This window comes from Elephas maximus, chromosome 16 (assembly GCF_024166365.1).
Source record: "Elephas maximus indicus isolate mEleMax1 chromosome 16, mEleMax1 primary haplotype, whole genome shotgun sequence".
In the NCBI taxonomy this organism is placed as follows: Eukaryota; Metazoa; Chordata; class Mammalia; order Proboscidea; family Elephantidae; genus Elephas; species Elephas maximus.
This window is the reverse complement of record NC_064834.1, coordinates 74,149,324-74,176,048: the sequence shown is the minus strand read 5'-3', so window position 1 is coordinate 74,176,048 and position 26,725 is coordinate 74,149,324. Positions and strand designations below refer to the sequence as shown.

Genomic DNA, 26,725 nt, shown 5'->3' with positions numbered 1-26,725 from the left:
ATAACTGTCAGCCTCAGGGGGAAAGGCCCAGTGACTGTGCCCGCCCCTCGCCGCCTGCTGAGGTGTTTTCACAGCTGCTTTGCCCCCTCCCTGAAGCTGTCCTTAGCTGAAGTTCACAAGGCTGGAACGTCTTCTCAGGAGTGACTTTCTTTCACACCTCCCTAGGCCTCATTCTGAGGAGGGTCAGGCTGGCCTCCACTTCGGAGGGCCATGAAGAGAGGCAAACTGGGCTGTCTGTAGCTCTATGGGCCAGAGAAATAGGAGCTGGTCTGTCTCTGGACTTAGCATAATGACTGTGCTAGGCATGTGCCAACATGCCAGCCTGGTCTCAGCCGTGGGGTTACAGGGCTAGCCAGAGAGACAGGCATGGCTGTGATATGTTTTGGTCCCACAGATTCATCAAGAGCCTTATGGAAGGAGAGAGAAGGTACTGAAGAGAAAGTGAGCTCCGTGTGGGAGGCCCAGGAAGACTGTCCTAGAGGGGCCTGCAGGGTGCTATAGGATGAACTGAGTTCGTCAGGCAAATAAAGGACAGAACCACACTGAGCAGAGAGAACGGCAAGAACACACTGTCTTGCTGAAGAGTGGCACCAGGTTCCCCACATGTGCCTTTTTCTTCCCAGAGTTCTGTTTCTACCTCAGGACAGGAGCACTGTGAAGGGAAGACTTTGAACAGGGAGGGTGGCTGGAGCCGTCCAGGTTCAGACAGCTGATCCAGAAATGAGGTCCCAGCCAAGGGTGCCATCTTGTACAGAGACTCTTGGTTCATGACGTGGTATCCCAAGTGGTCGTCATGAGGTTTCTTTTCTTTTTATTAGAACAAAAGTTCTATTTATGCTAAGAATTGGAAGTGAAGGTTTCTTGCCTTCCTAGTCCTCAACTTAGCAGAAATAGTTCATTGATTCAGTATTTATTAAGCCCCTACCAAACTGGGCCAGATGCTGAGCAAACACACCATTGTGACTTATGAAGGACACCCCGTGCCTGCCCTCTGGGAGTTGCATGTTGCCAGAGAAGTGAGGCATTGATTCTGGCACGACAAATTTGTGCTGAAAAGGAGTAGAGCAGGCTGCCACACAGATCGTGTATCACGGAGCCATTGTCCCATCCTTCAGTTTGTGGTACCGTGGTGGCTTGTGTGTTGCTGTGGTGCTGGAAGCTATGCTGCTGGTATTTCAAATACCAGCAGGGTCATCCGTGGTGGACAGGTTTCAGAGGAGCTTCCAGACTAAGGTAGACTAGGAAGAAAAGCCTGGTGATCTGCTCCTGAAAATTAGCCAATGAAAACTATAGATCACAACAGTACATTGTCCCACTGGCATGCGTTGGACACATTATGAGGAGAGAACAGTCGTTGGAGGAGGACATTGTGTTTGGTGAAGTAGAGGGTTAGTGGGGGCAAGGAGGACCTGTGATGAAATGAATTGGCACAATAGCCACAATGGTGGACACAGACATGCTGGTGATTGTAAGGATGATGCAGCATTGTACAGTGTCTTGTTCTTTTGTGCATAAGGTCACTGTGAATCATACTGGACTTGATGACAGCTAACAGCAACAGCCCAGTCATGGGGTTGCTTGCTGTATCAGTTATCAATTGCTGTATAACAGATAACCCGAAAATGTAGCAGTTGAAAACTACACACATTTATCATTTCATAGTTTCTGTGGGTCAGGGTAGCCAGGTCCTCCTCTTCAAGGTCTCTTGCAGGCTGCAGTCAACATGTTGGCCAGGGTGGAGGTCTCATCTGAATGCTTGCCTGGAGAAGGATCCACTCCAAGCTCATGTGGTTGTTGGCAGAATTTGGTTCCTCAACAGCTGTTGGAATGCGAAGTTCTATTCTCTGTGGGCTGTTGGATGGAGGCTATCCTTAGTGCCTTGCCATGTGGGCCTCTCCAACATAGCAGCTTGCTTCATCAACACCGCAAGGGAGAGAGTCTGCCAGCAAGTCAGGAATCACAGTCTTTTGTAACCAAATCATAAAGTGATGTTGTATCACTTTTGCCATATTCTGTTGGTTACGAGCAAGTCACCAGGTCCAGCCCACACTCAAGGGGAGGGGATTACATAGTGTGAATACCAGGAAGTAAGATCATTAAGGGCCATTTTAGAAGTCACCTGCCACACCTATTCTCTCTGTTCCCCTCCCTGGTCCTCCCGGAAACTGGGGCCCTGCCCCGCAGCTGGGAGAAGAGGAACGCCCAGCATGTCTCCACCACCAGCAGCTGGTCTCCGCATGCACAGTGGAGCACGTGTTTTACGCATGTATTTTCTGTGTGTGTTTCTGACAGCAGCAGCTGCTTCATCGCTTTTTAAGTACGTATAAAAATATGTAACAATAGGAATTTCTTCTTTTTTGAGATTCATGGCTCATGGCCTGTGTGAAATGGCTGGCGCCCTCCCCATCCCAGACAGATAAGATGATAAATTTTGTGTGTTTAGGTCACTCTCAAAGAAACAAGAAGCTCCAAGCCCAAGTGTAATTCCAAGCTCATTAGTATAACTGGATCCTGGGCCATTTGCCTGTGTCAGTCATCCATGACCTTGAACTTCTGCAAGTGGGAGATTCCTTGGGCTGCTCACTGCTGGTTGGATTGGGCCAAATTGTTCTTTTCCTTCTACAGTTTGGCCTGGAGAGAAAAAAAATTCATTTCTAGTTCTATGTTCACATTTAGATAATAAGTCAAATGTAGGGGGTTTAAAAATGTTGGAATTGTTGTTTTCATATGCCGTTGAGTCAGCCACCGACTCATGGTGACCTCATGCACAGTGGGATCAGACCATGGTGATCCATATGGTTTTTCATTGGCTCTCTTTTGGAAGTTGATTACCAGGCCATTCTTCCTAGTTTTGTCATAGCCTGGAAGCTCTTTTGAAACCTGTGCAGCATCACAGCAACACGCAAACCTCCACACACGACTGACAGATAGCGGTGGCTGCGCACAAGGTGCGTGGGGTGGGAATCGAACCCAGGACTCCTGCATAGAAGGCAAGAATTCTACCACTGAACCACCCCTGACCCGTTGGAGTTGTAAACAAAGTCACATCAATTGCATTTGAGCGTCCAGAGAGGTATGCAACCAATTGGTCCTTTTTTTTTTTTCATTCTGGAGGAAAACAGAGGCGTGATGGAAGGAAGTGGATGGGATGGTCGCTGGCCCAAGGGGCCAGCCAAGAATTCATCCTTTGCATTTCTTTGTGCAGGAGATTATAAGAATTTAATACTAAAGTATGTCTACACTAAATTGATTCAGTTAATTAAAAAGAAGCTGCCAATTACAAGCAGGATTTGTCTTCATTTAATCCGATTCTTAAGGGGAGAAGACTGTTCTTTTCCAATGTTTCTGACAGTAGCCTCCTGCCTCTTCACATGTGAGCTGGTTGATGGAGTTGGCCTCTTAACTCAGAGGCTGTTACAGCACCGGTTGGATGTGAACAAATGGCTGGCCTGTGCTGACCCCTCCTGCCTAGTGGCACACTTCTTTCTTTCGGGGGACATTTGGAGGGATCTTGCGCCATCTGTTAGGGGTTATACAGGGCCTGTGTTCTGGTTTTAATTCTGCCTGTAGCCTTCTGTGTACAGAAACCGACACCAGGAATGGGTTGGTTCCACGTTTTATGATGATGAGTCAAGAGGGAAGGAGAACTCAGCTCAGTTAAGAATTAGAATGAGATTTCAACCCAAACCCCTTAAGCCTTGGAACCTGTAGTTGTTTTCTTCCTCTGCTTATATAAACGGATTTTTTAAACAACCCACTGAACTGGTTAAATAATTAATCTATTTATGACTATAAACCATGAACAGAACGAGGCTCTTAATGAAATGCATCCATGTATATACGCAGTTTGTCATTTGGACCCAGCAATGATCGGGCCTGAATGTTTGGACAGGAAGTCTGCTTTCTTTGGTTTCTTTCTGTCAGGAGAGTGTGCAGTGGGGTGTGTGGCAGTGACGGGGGGCTACAGGATCAAGGCCATAGGGACACAGCCTTGGGGCCCAGAGGGCTTTTCAGACCCCACCTCTGCCACTCAGAGCTCTGTGACCTCCGGCAAGCTGCTTAACCTCTCTGTGCCTCTTTTCCTCTTCTGTGAAGTGGGGGGAAATAGTACCCCAAGGGCTTTGAGAATTAAACGACCTCATAGTTAACCAAAAACCAAAAAAACAAACCTGTTGCCGTCGATTCTGACTCATAGAGACCCTATGGGACAGAGTAGAATTACACCATAGGGCTTCCAAGGAGCAGCTGATGGATTCGAACTGCTGACCTTCTGGTTAGCAACCAAGCTCTTTAACCACTGCACCACCAGGGCTCTGACCTTATATATAGAATGGTTTAATAGCACTGGCCAAGTGAAAACCTTGTAAGCATTAGCTGCTATTATTAGGGAGCCCTGGTGGTGCAGTGGTTAAAAGCTCGCTTGCTAACCAAAAGGTCAGCAGTTCGAATCCACCAGCCACTCATTGGAAACCCTATGGAGCAGTTCTACTCTGTCCTATAGGGTCGCTGTGAGTCAGAATTGACTCAGTGGCAGCCAGTTTGGTTTTTCAGTTTATTATTATCAGGTCTTCTCTGTAGTAGCAAGTAATTGCCAGATTTATTACCTGCTTATTCACTCACTTAGTATTTCTGGAGCACTCATGATGGTGATGTGCTAGACGCGGTACCGACACAGAGAGCAAATGCCATCCTGCCTGTGTCCTCGTGGAGGTTACGTGGAGTCGAGGGGCCGGGGCCAGGGCCAGGCTGTGTGAAATGAACACACATTTATTGAGCACTTATGAGGCCTGGCTCTGCCATTCTGGGCATCGCCTCATTTGCATCTTCCATGAAGGCATGAGTGCTGTTGTGATAGCTGGTTTGCAGGTGAGGCTTGGGCTCAGTGGGGTTGTCACCCACCTGTGTGGTTAGAAGTGGCCAGGGCATTCGCTTCCATGTTGTCTCATGTGAAGTCAAGCTTCTTATCCCTACCTAGGCCGGTTCCCTGGGACACAGATGGAAATGGCCAGTGTGGGTACAGGAGGATTATTATGAGGAGTGTTGATGGGCACTGCCCTACCTGTAGGGTCACGGGAGATAAGACAGACAGAGGAGGGATTGGGCTGTCATGCCATGGTAACAGAGGCCTCAGCCCACGCCACAGAGAGCTCTAAGCTGGGGCGACCCTTCAGAGTGGTCTCCGATTGAGGCATCTTCCACTGGCCATCTTCAGATGTGGGCTTCCCGGGAGGGGCGTGGCCTTGGGCAGGTTTTTTCAGCCTAGGACTGGACTGTGGGCTATCAGCACAGGACTCCCCAGTTTTGTAGAGTTCTGTGAACAGTAAGAACCCCAGGTTTTTCAAGTGCCTAAGCCTGGGCCCATCTGAGCTTCTGTTTACCCATCTCCAGATCAAAGAGCAAGATGGCGCCCCACGGTAATAACCACCACAGATAGGAGGGGACTGAACTGAGCTTTTGAATTACAATAGGCCTTTGACTCAAGGTGCAACTCTGTCCTGCGACTCAACCTGTGCTGGACATCCTTCTCCAAACGGCTCAACCTGGGGAAGCCCCCGTTTAATTCCGTAGATCCGTGTTCTCAGGCAGTAGAGGGGAGCCTGGTACTCAAAAAAACCACGCGACACTTTCCCTGCTAGAGACTTGCACAGGTATTAACAAGCAGACTGGCCCTCAGCACAGGTAGATTACTTATTAATATAAACGATCTCAAAGAGAATCTAGGAGAACTTCCCTGTGGGTCAGAGATGGAGGAGGAGAAAGGGCCCTGGAATACAAAGGTGACAGAAGGCACACCTGGATTTCTCCCTCCTCCTTGCTCCCTCACTCCAGCCCTCATGCTTTCCTTTTCTTTTTTAAGACTATGGAGGATTAAAAACTGCACATATCTGCCTTGAGGAAGACTGCAGCAGAGTGTCTTTAAGCTGCCTGGTAATTGCTTGGTGAATTCGGGCAATTTGTGTCTCAGAAGCTGCCTGTTTGGGTGTCATGGACACACCTTTCTGCCGGTGCGAAGAGTGGCATGAGGTCACTTTAATAGGGCTGAACTGTGGAGCCACCCAGGGACAAGGTGGTGGCCTCAGACTACAGGGCAGGGAGGGAGACCCCAGAAGGACAGCTCCGGCCTTTGTAAGGTGTTCCATGAAGTCTGTTCAGGGGTGACCGCTTGTGGAATGCCATGTGTGTTCAACACTGTTTTGTTTGTTTGGGAAATGTTTATAAAGCCATTGGCAGGCCTGTGTATCCCCACATGGATTGTTTGGAAAGGGTGGTTCTCTGCAGAAGGAACAACTGGGTGAAAAGAGAGATTGTGCTGTCTGGGCTGGGATAGCAGAGGTACTAAGCATCAACTCTGGGCCAGCCAGGTAGAGCGCCAGGACCCTGCATCCCAGGAGTGCTGGGACCAACCAGAGAGGTGGAGGTGTTGGAGGGATGGGGGAGGGGATGTTGACAGTGCATGTCACGCTGGCCAGCCCTGATGTCTACAGTACATGTCACACACTGGCCAGCCCCGATGTCTACAGTACATGTCACACACTGGCCAGCCCTAATGTCTACAGTACATGTCACAACCTGGCCAGCCGTGATGTCTACAGTACATGTCACACACTGACCAGCCCTGATGTCTATAGTACATGTCACGCTGGCCAGCCCTGATGTCTGTAGTACATGTCACACTGGCCAGCCCTGATGTCTACAGTACCTGTTACAACCTGGCCAGCTCTCATGTCTACAGTACATGTCACACGCTGGCCAGCTCTGTCTGGTGTCCCAGGGCTGCTGTAAGAAAGTACCACCAAATCACCACGAGTTCTGTCTTAGAATGACAGGAATTTATCGTCTCACAGTTCTGGAGGCCAGAAGGTGGAATTCAGGGCCTCAGCCGGGCCTTGCTCTCCCCAGGCTCCGGGGAAAGCCTCTCTTGTCTGCCGTGCTCCTTGGTTTGCGGCTGCAGCATCACCCCAGTCTGTGTCCCAATGCACACGGCCGACTTACCCGTGTCTGTGTCTCTGGGTCCTTCTCTTTATAAGGACAACACTCGGATTGGATTTGGACCCACCCCACTGTGGTATGACCTCATATTGACTGACAACATCTTCAAAGACCCTGTTTCCGAACAAGGTCACATTCATAGGTCAGAGCTTCAGCATATCATTTGGGGAGGAGCAGTTCAATCTGTAACACCTGGTGTGCATCGCCAGTTGGTCTGCAGTGAGGGTCCCTCGGCCTGGGTCCTGGCCTGACTTTGCTGATGCCTGTAACCTTAAAACCCGTTGCCATCCAGTTGATTCTGACTGACAGCGACCCTATAGGACAGAATAGAACAGTCTCATGTGGTTCCCAAGGAGCGGCTGGTGAATTCAAACTGCCGACCCTTTGGTCAGCATCCTTCCTAGCCCTTAACCACTGCACCTTAAAAAAAGCCAAAATCAAACCCACTGCTATCGAGTCAATTTGACTCATAGTGATGCTGTGGGACAGAGTAGAACTGCCCCATAGGGTTTCCAAGGAGCAACTGGTGAATTTGAACTGCTGACCTTTTGGTTAGCAGCCGTTGTAGCTCTTAACTGCTGTGCCTTAAACCCATTGCCGTTGAGTCAATTTCGACTCATAGCGACCCTATATGCTCTGTGCAGCTGAGCGTTCTCACCCGTGGAGTCGCTTGCTCTCAGGATCACTGGCCCTGTAAGCCGTGACTGGCTGGCAGATACGAGGGACGCTTGGTATTCCTGCAAGAGGCTCTGCCTTCCGTTCCACGAACACTGACTGAGGACTGTGGTTGAATGCTCCAGAAGAAACAGGTAGACCGAGAACACTCCTTGTGCTCAAGGATCTAGTGGGGAAGAGAAGACCCCACCCAAATGCCCAGGTCAACAGGAAGAAGATTGATGAGCTCTGCACCTCTGGACGTTTTTAGGCCCAAACATGGGTGTTCCATCTGGCAGGTAGTGAACCTCACCAGTGTCACCTACACGCTGGGGCCTAAGGTGTCCTAGAAGCTTCCTCCAGTCAGCTGGCCTAGCCACACCTGCTCCATGGCGCCTCCCGGTGGGAAGTTCTCGGTTGTGATTCAGTGAGACAGAAGGACCTTTTTCCCAGCCATGGTTACTGGCCTTTTTTCCTGGTAGGAAAAATACATATAATTATTATTGATGACACCATTATCAGAGGTCGAGCAGTTATTGATTAGTGATTGGAATTTGGAAGCCAGCAGATGGAGACTAATGAGGCGAGTGGCTTGGGCTTTCTTTTGTAACCACCTTTATTTAGACCCTGCACGTGGCCCAGATGGCGAGACATCACAAGGAGGGGGAGTTGGGGGACACAAGTGTGTCCCCCTCCTTGGGGACCCTGGCCGAGGAGATGTGAGTGCTCGTGTATGCACTAGGAGCCTACGGGAGGGGGGCCAGCATCGCCTGGGGGGACAGCCTGGAGCAGTCAGCTGCTTCCAGCCATCCACACCTTCAGCATCTGCCTCAGGTCCTTTCTGGCAGCTTGGAAAGCTCTGTGCATGGAGCAGTAACTGGAAGAAGCGTTGCAGCTCCAGAGCACCGAGAACCTGCGTTCTCCTGTCTTGAACCTGAGCATAAAGCTTGTGCTTTGAACCTTTTGAGCTAGGTGACAGTGGGCCTCTCTGGGGACTGACATGTTGAAAACCAGCGGAGCAATCGGGGTAGTGGTGACGTTTGCTCGACTTTGTGAATATCCTAAAAACCACTGAATTGTACGCCTTGAATGGTAAATTTTATGGCATGTGAATTACCTCAATTTAAAAAATAGTAAGAACATAACTAACACAAAAGGAGGGGAAGACCAACCTATAGGGAGAGTTCTCACTGAACTGTGACATCTGAGCTGGAACATAGAGGGAAAGACTAAGGAAACCATTATTTAAGAACCTAAACTGTTAAAATCTAATGAGCTATTGCAGTAACCCTGAAGATTAGCTTGTTGTCATTTGGTGCTGTCGAGTCGGTTCCGACTCAGCGACCCTATGCACAACAGAACCAAACACTGCCCGGTCCTGAGCCATCCTTACAGTCGAAGTTATGCTTGAGCTCATTGTTGCAGCCACTGTGTCCATCCACCTTGTTGAGGGTCTTCCTCTTTTCCGCTGACCCTGTACTCTGCCAAGCACGATGTCCTTCTCCAGGGACTGATCCCTCCTGACAACATGTCCAAAGTATGTAAGATGCAGTCTCGCCATCCTTGCCTCTAAGGAGCATTCTGGCCGCACTTCTTCCAAGACAGATTTGTTCATTCTTTTGGCAGTCCAAGCTGTAGTCAATATTCTTCGCCAACACCACAATTCAAAGCCGTCAACTCTTCTTCGGTCTTCCTTATTCATTGTCCAGCTTTCACATGCATATGATGAGATCGAAAATACCATGACTTGGGTCAGGCGCACCTTAGTCTTCAGGGTGACATCTTTCCTCTTCGACACTTTGAAGAGGTCCTTTGCAGCAGATTTGCCCAATGCAACGCATCTTTTGATTTCTTGACTGCTGCTTCCATGGCTGTTGGTTGTGGATCCAAGTAAAATGAAGTCCTTGACAACTTCAATCTTTTCTCCGTTTATCATGGTGTCGCTCATTGGTCCAGTTGTGAGGATTTTTGTTTTCTTTATGTTGAGGTACAATCCGTACTGAAGGCTGTGGTCTTTGATCTTCAGATGATTAGCTTATCTAAGTGATAAAAGATCATGCAATGTGTTGTTGTTGTTGTTAGCTGCCCTCCAGTTGGCCTCTGACCCATGGCAGTCCCATGCACAACAGAACGAAACTCTGCCTGGTCCTGGGCCATCCCCGTGATTGATCAGGGATTAGACTGTTGAGATCCATAGAGTTTTCATTGACTAGTTTTTGAAAGTAGATCACCAGGCCTTTCTTCCTAGGCCATCTTAGTCTGGAAGCTCCACTGAAACCTATTCGGCATCACAGCAACACACAGGCCTCCATTGATAGATGGGTGGTGGCTGCGCAGGAGGTGCGCTGGCTGGGAATTGAACCCGGGTCTCCCGCATGGAAGGCGAGAGCTCTGTCAGTGAACCACCATGGCCCCAGTGCAGTGGCTGCAGGCCTTATTACAGGTACTGAATATTGTCATTTACACCGAGCATGCTGTCCCACGAACGCCTGCTTTTCACGGTCGCGACAATGAAGTTTCTCATGTTTATCCTGAAGGCGTGTTTGCTGTCCTGTACCACGCTGTCGCTGTTTGTCCATCTCCTGTAACTCCTTAACTAATTCCTTATCAGAACTGACTTTTGGTTGCTAATTAACTCTGCACCTAAAATAAGAAAACATACACACACAAGGAAAAGGAAGAAAACAGCCCAAATGGGTAGCATCCAACAGCCTGGTTGTTGATTTTAATTGTTGATTTGTCTCTTTTTTTTTTTTCCTAACCTATGAGGCTGGGACCATGTCCTATTTGGTCAGTGGAGTTTGGGGTCAGGCAGACCTAGGTTGTTAGGGCCCCAGCCCTGATGCCTCCTGAGCCATGTGCCTTAGGCTAGGTTCCCTGGAGAATCAAAACCAGTAAAGTGTATAAATATGTATATCTAGAGAGAAAGAGAAAAGACAGAAATATTCATATCAAGGAAATGGCTTACACTGTTGTAGAGGCCAGAAAGCTGCTCGCTCAAGTCCCAGGAACCAGAGGTTAGATGAACTGAAGCCATCTGCAGGATCCAGAGCGAGCTTTCACAGAACATCCACCTATATTGGATGCAGGCTACACCCCCAAGAAAACTCCCCATCAACTGATTGGCTGCCCATAATAGACCTCATTACGGAGGTAATTACATTATATCAGATCTCATTATGGAGGTGATTACATCATTACATGACTGTCAAACTACATCATAGCTGCCAAACCACTGAGAATCGTGGTCCAGCCCAGTTGACACACAGCCTTAACCATTCCTTTGTCCTTGTGGAGAGAGACGTGGTCACTTTCAGTGGCTCCACATCCAGCCCACTCCCCCTCCCAGCAGGGTTACAACCTGGGACCCCTGCGCTCCACAGGAAAGGCAGCCGAGCAGCCCCTCCGTGAGTGCCGGCCCGCCATAACGGGTGTGCACCAGCGCACTCTGAGATAACCGCAGCACAGAAGGCCCAGAATGTGTCTGGACTTAATGTTCGGACTGGCTGTTTCAAACAGCCTAGCCAGATGTTAACACCCATCTGTGTGGATGGTTCGAAAGTATGAGAAGGAGGTGGCTCTGTAGGAAGGGAACGGGCAGCCTCAAATGTTGGGGCTGGGGAGGGTGTCAGGGCCACCTGGGCCTTGCTTTGCCCTGGAGGGCGTCCCCTCCCAGTCCAGGCTGCTCTCACCACCCCAGTTCCTCCCTTCACGCTGGACTGCCCTGGCTGAGAAATTTCCCTCACATCAAACCAAAGCCTTTCTTCCTGGACCGTCTATCCACTAGCCTGTCCTTCAGGAGTAAGGGAAAGGTTTCCTCCCGCTCCGAAACACCCTTTCAGCCGCTTGAAGATGGAGTCCTTCCCACCGAGTCTGCTCCTCCAGGTGGAACAGCTCCTTTCAGACTCTGACCTGCCTGCATGGAGCACAGAGCCACCCTCCCACGTTCTCGATGCCGTGCCTCTGTTAATGCATCCTGAGATTGCATTAGAGTTTCTGCGGTTCTGGGATGATTCGTGATGAGTTTATGTCAGCTAACCCCGTTGAGCATTTTTCACGTTGGCCTCACTCCTGTACCTCATCTTTTCTTCATTATTTTAAAGACAAAAACGTAGACGTTTAGGTTTATCTCCTTACGTTTCAGCTTGTTACATCTGTGTGCCTCCTCCAACTTTTACAGGTCCATTTGGTTACGGATTCTTGATACATCTGCTGTCTTCTCAACATTTGCTTTTAAGGCATTTAGGATCACTGACTTGCCCCCCTTGCCCCTAGGGAGTTGTTGAGGGGGACGGAAGTCCGAGCCTTATTCTTTGGGAGCATCCAAACAGTGGTTCCCTGAAAGCAAGACCACCATTTTGCTCTGGACTTCCTTCTCACTTCTCCTTGGGGGACCCTTCTGCAAGTTCTGGGTCACAGTTCCGGGGTCTCGTGGAAGGAGAGAGATGCTGACGAGAATAGCTCCTCAGGCTTCCTTGGAATTAGGGTTTAAAAGCCAAATGGGATGTGATGGCTGTTCATTATGGTGAAGCAGGTCCTTATTCAGATGTTTGCTGACAAAGTTCCTGAAGGATTTGCTGATGTCTCTACAGACAGATACTCACCCCAGCACTCACGTGGGCCCTAGGGGACCCCAAAACCCATAGGTGACTCTGTGGGCAGAGTACCTGGAGGCTTCTGAGGGGCCAGGAAAGTCTCCTACCCACTGGGGAAGAGGGCCTGACCTCACTCTACCAGGCTGGGAATTTGACTCTTGGAAGGTAGGGGTCATGAGTTCATTTCACTGCATCCCACGTGGATGTAAAGATCCAACTGCTGATACGTCCATGGTCCCATAAGGTTAAAATAGAGTTCAGAAATCCGGATGGGAGAACGGGACATAGCGGACGTAACCAGAAGCAGAGAACGCAACAGCTTCCCACATGTAACACAAGTATCTCATGCCTTTTGTATACAAAGCCATTGTGCTGCCAGGTGTATAATGGTGCAGTACGTATATAACCTATGACACCGACATCTCGGTAGTCATAACAAACCCTATGTTATGGCTTATGTATGTACTGTGTGGTACTTTCTATCACTATTTTAATGTGAACTTTTCCTATTTACAAATAAAAAGTTGACCGTATAACAGCGTGTGCTTCGACTCACAGGCAGCAGTATCCAGTCTCGTGTATCACACATCTCTTGAGTGTTGTAGTGTTATCTCTGTTTGATTTTCATCCGAAAATCTTACTGTGCAGTGCATCATAGTTCCTAAACACCGCAGAACCAGTGCTGGTAATGGCAGCAGCAAGAAGCAAAGGAGAGGTATCGATTTGGAAGTGAAACAAACAGTATCCCATAGGGCTTTGTTAAGTATGTAATATCGTGTTCACACAACGTCCAAATCACATAACATCCTGTTTCACAGAACACGTCACGAATGTTAAGTGACGCGTAGCTTTCGTCTCACCCAGGGCGGGGTGGGCTCAGCTAGCTGCAACGTTAGAGAGTTCGCAGTTTTTTTCTCAGGGGTTGCTTGTATACTTAGGAAAAATTGCATAGAACCAGCAGATTCTTTATGAAAGTCCTTTGTATTTAAAATGAAGGCAAGCCCAGGTGCTTTTGTTTTATTTATGAGGCAAAAATTGGCAAGAAATGTTGTTAGCACAAAGAGGGATCTCAGAATGGAAGCCTTGAGCCGGTGGTAGGGTTTTTTATGCAGTAATAATTTATGTAATAGAATTTCAGTTCCTCCAAAGAATTGGCTCGCTCTGTGGAAGTCTTTGGGAAGAACACTGGACTTGGACTTCTCATTAAACATAGGTTCTGATGACAGGTTGAGAGGCATCGTTACTTCTCATTGACAGAGCTCCTTAGACTAAGCCACAGCACCGGTAGGACTGTTAGGAGCTGGGTGAGACCAAGAAGGGCACCCAGCAGACTGCCGTGTGAGACCCCTCGGCATATACCCCTGAACCGCATTCTGCAGTCCACTCGGGTCTAACTGTGGCGCTTATCCATTCGTTGTTTAGGTGACAGCAGTTACAGCTGACCCTACAGTGACAGATATGGTCTGTCAGTCTTGATGTTTGTTCTCGTTTTAAGGGAGAAAAGAGCACACACAGCTGATGTTGGCGACACAGAGATGGGCTGAAGTCGTGTCACTGCGGGCAATCACTGGGACGAGCATGGCTGTGCGGGAGGATCTGCTCACTGCGCTGGCTAGTCCTGAGTCAAGTCCGCGGGGGAGTCTGGCCACCCGGACTGTGATGCACAAAACGCTCATTCCTGTGAGCCTGTGGGCTCCAGGGCCTCTGTGGGGCCTGTAGGTGTCCACTGTGGGTGTCGGCTTGGATGAATTCTAAAGGCCTGGGTTAGAGGCAGAGTCCTGGGTGGCACACATGGTGAAGTGCTCAGCTGCTGGTTGGAGGTTCGAATCCACCTAGAATGGCTCAGAAGAAAGGCCTGGTGATCTACTTCCCCCCAAAAATCAGCCACTTGGGGCTCAGTTCTACTCTGACCCTCACGGGGTCGCCACGAGTCAGAGCGGACTCGATGGCACCTGATTTACGTCTGGTTTGGGGGGTAGGCCCTGTGCCAAGAGGGACACAGCGTGGAACAGGACTGGTCCTGTCCTTAAGAACCTTTTCCGCCTGCTTTGGCTGTGACCCCAGGGAGGGGTGCAGGGGAGCAGCATTGGCCCCGGTTCTCGCAGGCGCGCGCGGGGCTGAGCGCCGGGGACGGTGCCGTGGGTGCCAGGGGCAGCGCTGAGTAAAACCCCCAGACTTACGGGACTGCAGTGAGATTCTCAGAATTATCCTCCCCAGGAAAAGGGGCTCCAGGCTGGGGGGGCTGGGGGAATCGAAAGTGAGGAGCTGAGAGGAGAGAAGCGTGAAGCCGCAGAGCCCTGGGCCAGGCTCCACGTCGGCCCGGCTTCGCCCTCGGCCTGGAGAGGCGGATGCAGCTGGGGACTTGGTGTGTGCGAAGGGGCTGGGTAGAGTAGTGGGGGTGCAGGCAGCCAGGGAGAGCCCTGAGACGGGCACAAAGCAAACAAAAGGGGGTTTGAAAACTGAAAAAGGGTAACTACCCTCTCTGCAAACAGAAGGAGAAAAAGGAGTAGGAAACTCCATGTAGTTCATATCCTAAAACGTTGTTGTATATACGTGGGTGGTGTCTATATTAAACTATCCCTGAGTGGTGCAAATGGCTAAGGCGCTCCGAGTGCTTTGGAAGAAAGGCCTGGCGATCTACTGCTGACAAATCAGCCCTTGAGAACCCTATGAAGCATAGTTCTACTCTGACACACGGGGTGGCTGTGAGTGGGAATCAACAGTGACTGGTCCACGGGTAAACGTTGTAAGTCTACAGGAGTTTGCACACACGTGGGGGTGTTTGCACACACCTGGGGGTGTCTACACATGGCACTCCCTGCCAATCTAGAAGGCACATGTCACAATATTTTAAATGTCCGGAGCGTCTGTGGAAAGGGCCAGGAATTTTGCGTGGAATTGCACAGGTGTGCTTGTTTTCCTTGCCTCCAGTGGACAGAAACCGGAAGATGTATAAAATTTTCCCGGCCTCTCTTTGCTATTGAACAAATTTTGTGAGCTGGTGCTGTCAGAGCTCGTTCCTCTGAAAACAGAGCCACGGCTTGAGGTGACTACAAGAACAAAAACACCTGCTGGGGGCTTGTGTGGCACCAGTGTAGACGTGTTAGAATCCAGCAGTGCTGGAGAGTGGGGCGGTGGTGAAGGGCGGGGAGGTAGGAGGTGGCGCTTCTGCACAGAACGAAGAGCAGTCATCGCGTTTTAATGACAATGCAATTGCCCTGGATTTCCATCGTCACCCAAATGGCGTGATTTCACATCCAGGGGTGGTAAAGACGCCTGTTTATTCTATTCGCAGGTTGTACTCAGACTACCTCTACTTTGCGAGTTCGAATAAATCTGCCGACGACTTCCATGAAAAAGTGGCAGAGGCTCTGCAGCTGTTTGAAAACTGCCTGCTTGATTACTCCCTGCGCGCCTGCGTCTATAACAACACGCTGAATAACGCCTTGCCTGTACGTAAGCGCCGCCCCAGGACCCCTGTCCTAATGGGCTGTTGGTGGTTGTTATGCAAATGGCATTGTGGCTCCGGATTTTAGCATGTAAATGCAGAGAGTGCTTTAATGTGCAAATGCAGCCTACATCGCCTTTGAGAGGCGGCTAAACGCAGACCCAAATATTCATGGCTGTAAAAACGGGAATGCAGATGGGCCCTTTCAGCTGATTCCCTCCTTTCTTCCCGGCTGCTCACCCCCACTCACAATGCTGCCTCCGCCTTCTGAGAGGGGGAGGGCGCGTTTAGGAAGATAACCATTTAGAGCAACTTGGAAAACACACCCAGCAACTAGAAATTGGCAGGCACTGGGACACGCAGCTCTCAGATTGTCTGAAGAGTGTTCTAGCGAATGGTTGAGCGTTTTGTTGCTTTAAAAAATTACCCACCAGGTCTCAACTGAAAAATATTACCCATGTTACCTCTTGTCTTGTTTCCCCCACCAGGAATGTATCTGTAGGTCTCTTGCCTTTGTGTTCGTGTTGCTTTACCTTTGTTTCATTTTTAGCGCACAAGAAGCTGTTAACGGCGAGCTCAGCACGTCTTAGCCGGGCAGTGGTTTTCCTCTGCCCGGGATCCCCTGGGCTCTTGTAAATGTTTCTTCTGCAGGGCCACGTGCAGCAGGTGACCCCTCCGAAGTGACGCTAATGCAGTCACCTGCCCAGGGTGTGGCTTTACAAGCCCTGCTCTGTTCAGCATGACCTGCAGGGTGAGCTGTGAACGGACACGGTTTGAGGTGGAGGCTTGGGACTCCCTGGGGACGGCGGGGGTTCAAGGTCAAGAGGCTTTACTCTGTCTTGTTTGTTGTCAGGGACATCTTATCTGAACAGCAGGGCACTACCTCTGGGCAGGATGCAGAGAGGCAGCAGATACCATGCTAGGCTGTCCTGCAAGAGTTTATAGTTTGGCAAGGAAGATGTGACAGTCCTACGGATAACCACAGAATCATGCCGAGGAAAGGGGGTATTGGAGCCAGATGGTGGTGTGGGTTCAATTCCTGGCTTGGTCATTTGCTAGCTGGCAACTCTGGGCAATTAGCAGTTTCTCTGAGACTCTTATTTTCTGAGCCATGAAATGAGGATAATAATACCGCTTTACTAGGTTGCTGTAAGGTTAGAGATTGTCGGTTGATTGATTCATGCATTCATTCTACGTTCCGGGCCTGGTGCTGGGTCCTGGGCCTACAGGGTGATGGGACAGGTGTGGTCCTGGCCATCTAGGGTACCTAGCTATCGAGAGTGAGATGGGAGCCAGGCCAGGGAGTTCTGGCCACCAGCAGAGGCCACCTGAGACCAGTGCATCAGGGACAGCTTCCCAGAGGAGGTGATGTCTCTGCTGAGGCCTGAAGGATGAGTTGACAAGAGATATTCGAGGTAGGGAATATGGCAGTAGGTGTCCAGGTGGAGAGAGCCACACCTGCCAAGGCCTAAAGGGACTGAGGAGCTTGTGGGAGAGAAGCGTTTCGCTTGGCTGCGGCACAGCCCACGTGGCCGGGTAGTGGTGGCTGAGGAGGTGGGAGCAGGGGAGGCTACCTGTGAGTGAGGCTCTGTCCCCAGGAGCTGGATGAGCTGTGGAAGAAGACTGGGCTTTATCTAGAGGGATGCGGGGCCCCGCAGAAGGGTGTGAGCAGAGGGTGTTTGTGGAGGTTCTTATTTTAGAAGATGGGAGTGCATGGTAGCGGTTGACTCGGGGTGGGGCCCTGGAGGGGTTGGTTGATGAGCCCAGGACAGGGAGGCATGGGGTGGGGGGCGAGGGGGGAGTGGGGGTGGCTGAAGTAATTCCCGCAAGGGAGGTGGTGGCTGAGTGAGGGCTGTGGCAGAGGGCTAGAGAGCCTCGGAGGTTTCAGGAACAATTAGGAAGAGTAGAAGGGACTCGCTGGTCACTTGGATCAGGGGCGGGAGAGAAGGGAGAAGCCAGAGGCAGGTGTGTGTTTTCTGGCCTGCAGGCCTTGGCCAGCTTGGGCCATGGTGCCCTCGCCTTGTCGTTACCGGCCATCGAGTCAGCTCTGGCCCACGGGCGACTCCATGTACAACGGAAGGAAACATCGCCTCCTCCTGCACCATCTTCATGATCCTTGGTGTGCTTTAGTCAGTCCACCTCATTGAGGCTTCACTTTCTTGTGTTGGCCCTCTATTTTACCCAACACTCACGTACTTAGTTTATTATTATTGTCTGTGACACTCATGTCCTTAGCTATTGTTTATTATTATTGTCTGTGACTGTGATTGAAGGCCATCTGTGTGGGGCCTAGAGTAGTGAAGAGCCATGTCCAGGAGACAGTTCCTGGAAGAAGTAGAGGTGGGGCCCCATTCACAGTAGGGAGGACTTCTGTGGGCTTGATTAGTTTCTGTGGGCATATACTGGGTACCTACTGTGTGCACAGCACCAGGCTCAGTGCAGGGAGAAACCACAAGCCTGCCTGGGTCTCAATGCTCAGTATTTCTTCCCCCCTCCGACCACTGCCAGCCCTGAGACCACCGCTAAGCCCTGCCCAGGCCTGACTCGCTCTTGGTGGGGCCAGAAAGTCTGTCTTTTGTGAGTAGCTCCTGGGTCAGGGCTGGGGCTGTGATGGCCAAGCAAGAAAAATAATGTCAAGACCATGCCTGTGTATCCCCCGTGTGTCCCTCTTGTGTCCCTGTGTGCCCCCTCGTGTGTCCCCTGTATGCCCCCATGTGCCCCCCGTGCATCCTGTGTGCCCCCGTGTAACCCCTGTGTGTTCCGTGTGTCCCATGTGTCTCCTGTGTGTCCCTTGTGTGCCCCGTGTGTCCCCTGTGTCCTGTGTGTCTCCCATGTGTCTCCCCGTGTGTCCCCCATGTCCTGTGTGTCCCTGTGCATCCCATGTGTCTCCTGTGTGTCCCCTGCATGTCCCATGTGTCCCGTGTATCCTGTGTGTCCCCTGTGTATCTTGTTTACCCTGTGTGTCTCTCGTGTGTCCACTGTGTGACTCGTGTGTCTCCTGTGTCTCTTGTGTGTTCCTTGTGTGTCCCACATGTCCCCATGTATCCCATGTGTTCCCGTGTGTCCCCCCGTGTTCCCTGTGTGTCTTGTGTGTCTGTGTGTCCCTCGTGTGTCTTGTGTGTCCCCTGTGCATCTTGTGTGTCCCCCGTGTGTCCTGTGTATCTCTCGTGTGTGTCCCCCACGGTCCCTTGTGTGCCTCCTGTGGTCCCTATGTGTCCCCTATGTGTCCCCATATGTCTCCCTGTGTCCCCGTCTTTCTCCCATGTGCCCCTCTATGGTCCCCTTATGTCCTCTGTGTGTCCTGTGTATCCCTTATGTCTCCCCTGTGTCCTCCATGTGCTCCCCATGGTCCCCTAGTGTCTCCTGTGTGTCCCCTATGTGCCCTCTGTGTGCCCCCCATGTGTCTGCCCTGTGTCCCCTGTGTGTCCACGTGTGTCCCCCACGTGCTCCCCATGGTCTCGTTGTGTCTCCTGTGTGTCCCCCATGTGTCTCCCCTGTGTCCTTTGTGTGACTCCCCTGGCTGTGGAGCCATCTCAGAGTGTCACAGAGGGTGCCACCAGGCACTGGTGGGCTTGTGCCCCAAGGGCAATCGTTGCTGGCACAGAAGCTCTAGTTTGATCATCTAGCATTTATAAAATTCTGTGCAGAGAAAATTAGGGAATTCCTGAGCATTATGACATGACACGATTTGAAATCCCAAACAGCCTAATTGAAAACCTAAGTTTGCAACGTCATCAGGAGAACGATGTTGCTGGGCGTGTCTAAAGCCCCCCCCGAAAAAACCAGTGCCGTCGAGTCGATTCCGACTCATAGCGACCCTGTAGGACAGAGTAGAACTGCCCCATGGAGTTTCCAAGGAGCACCTGGTGGATTCAAACTGCCGACCCTTTGGTTAGCGGCCGTAGCACTTAACCAGTACGCCACCAGGGTTTCCATCTAAAGCCCCGGCACCTTATAAACTTGAGGAGGGGCTTTAGCCTGCTCTAGTTGGGGGAAGCGGTGGTGATATAGGCCACTGAATTGTACGTATAAAATGGTTGAAATGACAGATGTTTTCATATATGTATGTGTATATATATGTATATAAACCCATCCTATATCAAAGACCCAGGTTCTTTCCTTCCAGAAAAGCCTGGCGTAGCAAGGGCAGATTCTCTGATGATGTGAGCCTTGTCGGGCTGCTTCCCCAGCTGTGGTCCTGCCTGCCGGGTGTAAGCCTGAGAGGGAGAGGGAATTGACACGCTCTGCGAGGCTGGTGACTGAACAACGCCACGTTAACAATGCCTCCACATTGGTGGTGACACCTGGTTATGTTCTGAGACTAACACGGGCTCCTTCTTTCTAGTTTTGGCCCAGCTTGAGGTGCTAACTATGAGCTCGTCTGTAAGGTAACCAAGTGTGGGTTGGATGCAGCTAATGAATTTTGGAGACAACATATCTCCTCTAATTGTTTTTCTTCCTCCGTGGCCTCTTACACAGTTAGAATAACGAAATGAAGGAATAGCAAGAGATGGAACTATTTAACGTTAGTACGTATTTTGTCAAATGTTCCATAGCCTCATTGCTAACACTGTTCAGCAATCCCACCAGAGAACCCTGTGGATCATCGGGGTGTACTCCCTGGGCTGGCTGAGCAGGTGGGAAAGCCACGGTCCCTATCTTCAAGGAGCTCAAGGTTGAGCTGGAAGAAAAGGGAACATTAGGGGAGAGGTCTGTCTAAACAAGTGGAAGGCAGGGAGCTGGGAAGTGGTCCACACAGAAGGGGATGAGCTTGCAAGCTCAACCAGACCAAGGACTTTCTGCACATAGAGGTCGTTGGAGGTTTGGCACAGGGGCTGGCTGTGAGGGGTCAGTGGGTTGGAAAGCTGGTGGCAGGTGAGGGCTGGTTTGGAGCAGAGAGATGGAGTTGGAGGAGCAGTTAGGAAGCCATGACAGTGCCCAGGCAAGTATCGGAGAGTCCTGAACCAGGCAAGCGGCCCTAAACCAGGCAGAGGTTGGAGACAGAGGGAGCAGGGTCCCTGACCACGTGGGAGGAGATGGGAGCAAGAGTGGAGGTGCTGGAGAAGGGGGGCTCAGAGAGAAAGGGGAACAGGCTGTGTTCTTGGATCATACAGTTTGGCATGAGATGGAACAGGAGGAGGACAAGGACCAGGACGTGTGTAAGTAGAAGGGAGAAGCCGATGGCTCCGGTCAGTGCTGTTTAGCTGTGCACACTCACAGTCATGATGCTCCAGGCGTTCAGAGACCCCTCAAGACAATCACACTTGTGTCTTCACAGCTTGTGTGTGGCACTGGGAGCTGAGAGGCAGCCATGGGATCGTGCAAAAGAACCCTTCCGTCATCTTCTTTTGGTGTAGCCTTGACCTCTCAGTCTCCTCACCCCTGAAATGGTGTGGTGCTACCTCCAGGGTTCCTGGGAGGACTAAATGCGGCTGGGTGGTACAGACAGTTAAAGGCTTGGCTACTAACTGAAAGGTCAGTGGTTTGAGTCCACACAGAGACACCTCACAAGAAAGGCCTGGCGATCTAGTTCCAAAAAATCGTCCATTGAAAACCCTATGGAGCGCAGTTCTACTCTGAGACACAGGGGTCACCACGAGTCGGAATTGACTCAAGGGGGACTGGCTCTGTGTGTGGAAGTGCTTTGTACCTGTAATGCAGAAACCCTCCATGAAGAAACACCTTACCTTAAAATCCACCTCTGAAGGCAATCGTTTGCTAGTGTAACTCTTTTGTGTTGTCTGATAATGAAACACCTTAACACTGTTTGTCACATGTCTTCCAGTGCAAGGGGAGGGGATCTTTTCCTGAAATAACGTCACCATCTCCTTTGTCGCAGGTGAGGCTCCAGGTAGGGCTGTATGCCGTGTATCTTCTGGACTGGCTCAGCGTCTTCAGTAAAGAGCAATTCCTCATTCTTCGCCTGGAAGACCACGCGTCCAATGTCAAGCACACCATGCAGAGGGTCTTCGAGTTCCTGAACCTGGGTACGCATGCTGAACTTCAGAGGAAGAAGCGGAGCGCGAGTTTGTGGGCGCTGGCTCTTTCCGGAGCCCCTGAGTCCAGGGTAGACTGTGAGCGGGTAGGGGCAGCCACGCTGGGAGGCTGATTCAGCACCTGTTTCTCAAGCCTCAGCTGCTCATGGTGCTCACGTGTGTGAGGGCTTCTCGGAGGAGGGAGAGAGGAAGCCTCAGCTCAAATAGCTGGAAACTGGGAGGAGGAAGTGGGGGGAGGTCAGCATCATCGCAGGTGGTCTGTGCAGCAGAATTTGGCATCATGGCTGGCTGAAGACATTCTGGAAAACCTCATGGCAGGATGGAGAGGCACTCAGTGGGCGGCAGGGTCGGTTCTGCAGGGGACCTAGCACTTGGAGGAGGGAGTGGACAGGCCATTGCATGGTCTCAGGTGTTATTGGGGATTCCTGGTGTCAGAGCTGGGTTTTGGCTGCTGGCCACAGCTCCTGGGCCTCTGTGGAGAGGGGGAGCCTCCCCCAGCCCGAGTACCCCAGTTCCCAGTGTCCTGAGCGGTCTTTATGGGAGCAGATCGTGCGGCTGACTATGGCAGTGGCTAGGAGGCTAGGGCACAGCATGCTGCCCATGGGAACGGTGGACGGGCACCTGGGGTTGCTGGAAAGGCTGAGGCAGAGCTGGGTCAGAGCCAGACACATCCTGGGCCTAGACCAGTTACCTCGCCTGAGAATCTTGTTAGCTGAGTGTTTCTTAAAGCCTGTGCCCACCCTGGGACTCTGGACCCTTTTGCCATTTTCTTTTTCCTTTTTGGGAAAGCTGGCAATTACTTCTTTTCTTCTGAGACATAGACCATTGTTCTTGGATTGGGGAGTCCCTGGGGGCTGCAAGTAGTCCATGCACTCAGCTGCAAACTGAAAGGTTGGAGGTTTGAGCCCACCCGGAGGTGCCTCGGAAGAAATGCCTGGTGATCTACTTCTAAAAAATCAGCCATTGAAAACCCTATGGAGCACAGTTCCACTCTGACACACTCTTGGGGTGGCCATGAGTCAGAGTTGACTGGTAACTGGTAGACGTGGTAGCATCAATGAGCTTGTCTGTGGTCCCTGTGATGGTTAGCCAAGGGCTGGAAGGCCAGTTCTGTTCCTTCCATTGCAGTAGCCCAGGGGCCCTGGGAGATGTCTTTTCTTTGCGTGGGCTCAGGGCACTGGCTGGACCTGAGAGCCAGGGCAGAGGCCTGGGCAGAGATCTGGTGGGGTAAGTCAGTGAGATGTGATGGTCCAGAGGCTGTGGGTGGAGGTGGCAGCCTCAATGTCACGGGGTCAAAGGCCACGCAGGGTCTGGTGGCTTCTTGGGCCTCTCCTCACTGGTGTCCTTGCTGGAGGTGGAGGTTCAGCCAGTGGAGTCCCCTCCTTCCTGTAACCACACCAGAACAAGACACACAGGGTGAAATATGGCCCGGGCCACGGGGCCTTTGCATTGGCCACCCAAAAGTAGACAGGAAGCTGGCAGAATCCCATCGGGCTGGTTAGCAGGAAAATCTCAGCAGAGAGATGGCACGTGGCAGGTCTCATAGTAATCCAAGGGCAGGCTGACACCTCGAAATCAGCCCATTAAGGGGGTGATTGGAAGTGAAACCAAGGAGGTAAGCCTCAGGTGAAAGCCGAGTCACCAAGTACCAGCTGCTCTCCCCCAGGGCCTGCCTTAAAATTGGCAACGCAACTCCATCACTCTTCAAAGCCGTCTTTCCTCCTTCCACCCCCAGCTCCTCTGAAAGGGATCCAGCTCAAGAATTTTAATCTCAGAGCCCATTCTTCTTACAGGAAACTCCTGCCTTAACATGATGCAGAGCTGGTATTTTTGCAAAGCGCTTTTTATTTCCCGTCCTGCCTTCTGCCTCACGGGCTTCTGTTCTTATTCCAGGGCCCTTAAGTGAGAAGCAAGAAGCCTTGATGACCAAGAGCCCTGCCTCAAACGCTCGGCGCCCTGAGGACCGGAACCTGGGGCCCATGTGGCCTGTCACACAGAGGATTCTGCAGGATTTCTATGGGCCATTCAATGCCAAGCTGGCGCAGGTCCTTGCTGACGAAGCGTTTGCGTGGAAAAAGACGTGAGGGCCGAGTCCACGCTGCCAGCCCTGTGCTGAGGATGACGTTATTGCTATTATTTTAACATCTCCCTTTGCAGGGAACCGTTTTATTCCCAGTGGGGAGAAAACCCCAGGGTCTGAGGTTTCCTCCCCTGGACACTCACGTTTCGTTACAACCATTGCGGGATTTCCTCTGGGACGTTTGATAGCCCAGTGATCGTCTCCTCATGAAGCTTCTCAGCCGAGGCCATTGGAAACCCACTTCTGCAAGAACTCATGTTTGCTCCCCAAGAATGTGAGGAGCTTGGGGGTGAGGCAGGCCAGCAAGGCACGGGGTGTGGAGAGGGGAGGAAGCAGGAAGCATCTCGAAGGTGCAGCCCTGCCTGCCTCCGGGAGAGCCGAGTCAGGGGTTTTCCAGTTCTGGGGTTGGATTAAGCAGCCAGAGGTCATACCTCAGGGCTTGCGAGAAACTAAGCTTCACGTTCAGTTTTGAAACACATTTTGCTTAGCTCACTTAGACTCATTTGGGCGGAGGATGGAGGCTCCTTCGTTTTTTTCCCTTTTGCTCCAGGGGTAGCCCTTCAGTCTCTGGGATGTAAGGCCTGTTAACGTCACCGTTTAGCGAGAGAAAAACATGAGTCAGTGTTCGGTAGCGCATTCCTCTCTTGAACCCCTCCCATCCTGGCCTGTAGACTTTGCCTTTCTGTATTGACCGTAGAAAATGAATGCATTTAAAACAAACCACTGCCTGCATTTAACTAGCCATAGCTCTTTTGTCTATCACTTTAGATGTTTTCTCAAGAAATTCAGTTTATAGGTGGAAGAGAAATTTTGACTGCCAGTGCCAGAACGAGCAACTTCCTGTAATTGAACTTAATGGAAATTCTAGGTAACTCAAGCCCTCGGCATGTGCAGAAGGTCATTAAAGAACTGGGTGGATTCTCAGTGTTTACTTCTGACTGGTTACAGGCCAGCCTCCCCCTTGGAAGGTGGGTAAGAACCCACATTCTCTGTCATGCTGTGGCCACGCTTTGTTACTCGTCCAACAAACTACAACATACTTGTATCCTGACTCAGAAGCACGATGCGTGAACTCCACTCAGGCTGAACGTGGTGTGCTCGCATTTGGAAGGTGACCAGTAAGAGCTATGTTCTTCACTGAAGATTCTGGGCCACTTGGCATCTTGGTTGGCCAGTGGCTACAGATCTTGTCATTCCTTGGAAGTGGTGGGACAATGGAAGAGAACACTTGGGCCCATGTGGCACACAGCCCCAGGTGGAAACCCAGTGAAGCTTTGCACTCAAGTGTTGTCAAGGGAAGCTTTCTGTGAACCAAAGCTCTCAGGTCAAGTCCACGGACACCAAAGTCAGAAAGTGCAGACGTCTATATGCTGAACTGCATTTTGGATGTCCGTGACAGAGGTGGGGCTCCCATGGCATAAGGATTTGCAGTCCCTTAGCTGTCCAGCCGTGGGCACTTGTCATTTCACCATCCAAGGTGGGGTGCACAGCCCACTGGAAGGCGTGTGGAGGGCTCTGCATACTGCCCCGGCTGGGTTATTTCTGCTACTAAAGGAGCTGGGTGTCCTGAGCGCCCCTTTCAGGGACAATCCCCCTCTTTCTTTCACAGCTGGCAGTTGGAGCAGCAGCCAGCAGGGAAATCTGGCTGGAGCACAAAGATGCTTTAGGGAGCCCTCACTCGGATGTGTGTGTATTTATTTGCAATATGTGGGGTGTGTGTGTGTGTGTGTGCGTGTGTGTGCACGTTTTCTAGTGGGGTCACTCCATTCTGATGAGACTCCTCTGATCTGGATACAACGCTTTTATAGCTCAGTTTCCCTGCCATTAACTTGTCTCTTTAAGCACACATCTGTTCTTCCACACCAACCTTAACCACCACGAGGGGTCTTTCTTACGCACTCCTATGCATGTGAATAACATGTAGTATGTAATTCTGCTTCTTAAAGAAGTATTACCGAATTGTATTCTTTCCAATATTATTTGGTTTATAATACAAATCTTTTTATACATGCACGCCTGTCCCTTCTGTGCCATCAGACACAGGTTCTCTCAAAGGCCATTCTCTGAGGGTGACCCCACTGCCGTGGAGGCCTGGTCCTCACTGGTGGCCAAGGGGCCATTCGGGGCACTGTTTCTCTCGCCTGTCATCCCAAACCAAAGTGCAGTGGAGCATTTCTCACGACCTGGTATTGACGCTACTCTGTGTTCCCAAAACCTGTGTGTGGGGTTGTATTAAACCGTACCCCATTAGTCGTGTAAGGTATGGTAAGTGAGCCACGGTTACGTGTACTTTTATTAATATTTAACATAATTAAATACGGATCCATACAACTGTTGCCTACAGTGTGGGTGCTTTTTCTGCTCATTGTAAGCGCCCCCTGGTGTCCTTTCCAGGGGCCCTAAGTGCATGAGGTGATGTGTGGAAGTCTAGTACCTCACCTGTGACTGCTGGGTGCCCCCCATGTGAGGGAGACCTACCTGTGATGGGAGGTCATATATGAGAATGCCAGTACCAGGCAGAGAGAATGCCAGGTCTGCTGTCTCTTGTGGGTGTGAGTCAGCCCACAGGCCTGGTGGGGTGCTCAGACATTTGAGCTGGAAGGCCAGGGGGTGACTCATCATTTGCTTAGGTACCACAGGCCCTGCTGCCCCTTTGGTTCCAACATGGTTGCTTCACTTGTGTGTGTGGCCTGCCTGGCTCCTAGGGGTGGTGGGTTTGGACCCCTGGTGTCACTGGGTGAATGTCATTGTCACGAGACAATGAGGGCTGCAGCCAGGCAGACGCCCACTGGCTACCACTTGGGGCAGGCAAGCCTGATGGAGGAGAGGGGTTGCCTCGGGCTTAGGGGTCTGGAGCCCTGGGCCATCCTGGGTATAGTGGGTACCCTGGGTTCTTGGGGTCACGGGAAGCTTTGGGTTGGTCCCCAGTTCTCGGAAGACCTACCCTGGGTGTCATAGTTAC

At 51.1% G+C, this 26,725-nt stretch overlaps 1 protein-coding gene and 1 non-coding gene across 5 annotated transcripts in view; one reads left to right on the top strand and one right to left on the bottom strand.

Annotated features, from left to right (window-relative positions):
• The window catches only part of CHST15 (carbohydrate sulfotransferase 15), a 98,683-nt gene extending 72,584 nt beyond the window's left edge, over nucleotides 1-26,099 (top strand). For all 4 annotated transcript variants that reach the window (XM_049854779.1, XM_049854780.1, XM_049854781.1 and 1 more), the window contains exons 6-8: nucleotides 15,535-15,691; nucleotides 21,527-21,674; nucleotides 23,577-26,099. In XM_049854779.1, coding sequence (XP_049710736.1) covers nucleotides 15,535-15,691; nucleotides 21,527-21,674; nucleotides 23,577-23,767 — 496 coding nt within the window. In that variant the 3' untranslated portion in view covers nucleotides 23,768-26,099. The remainder of the gene's footprint in view (nucleotides 1-15,534; nucleotides 15,692-21,526; nucleotides 21,675-23,576) is intronic.
• Nucleotides 2,950-3,023, bottom strand: TRNAR-UCU (transfer RNA arginine (anticodon UCU)). The gene has a single exon. It is a non-coding gene; the product is annotated as a tRNA-Arg (tRNA).
• Nucleotides 26,100-26,725: the final 626 nt, after the last annotated feature.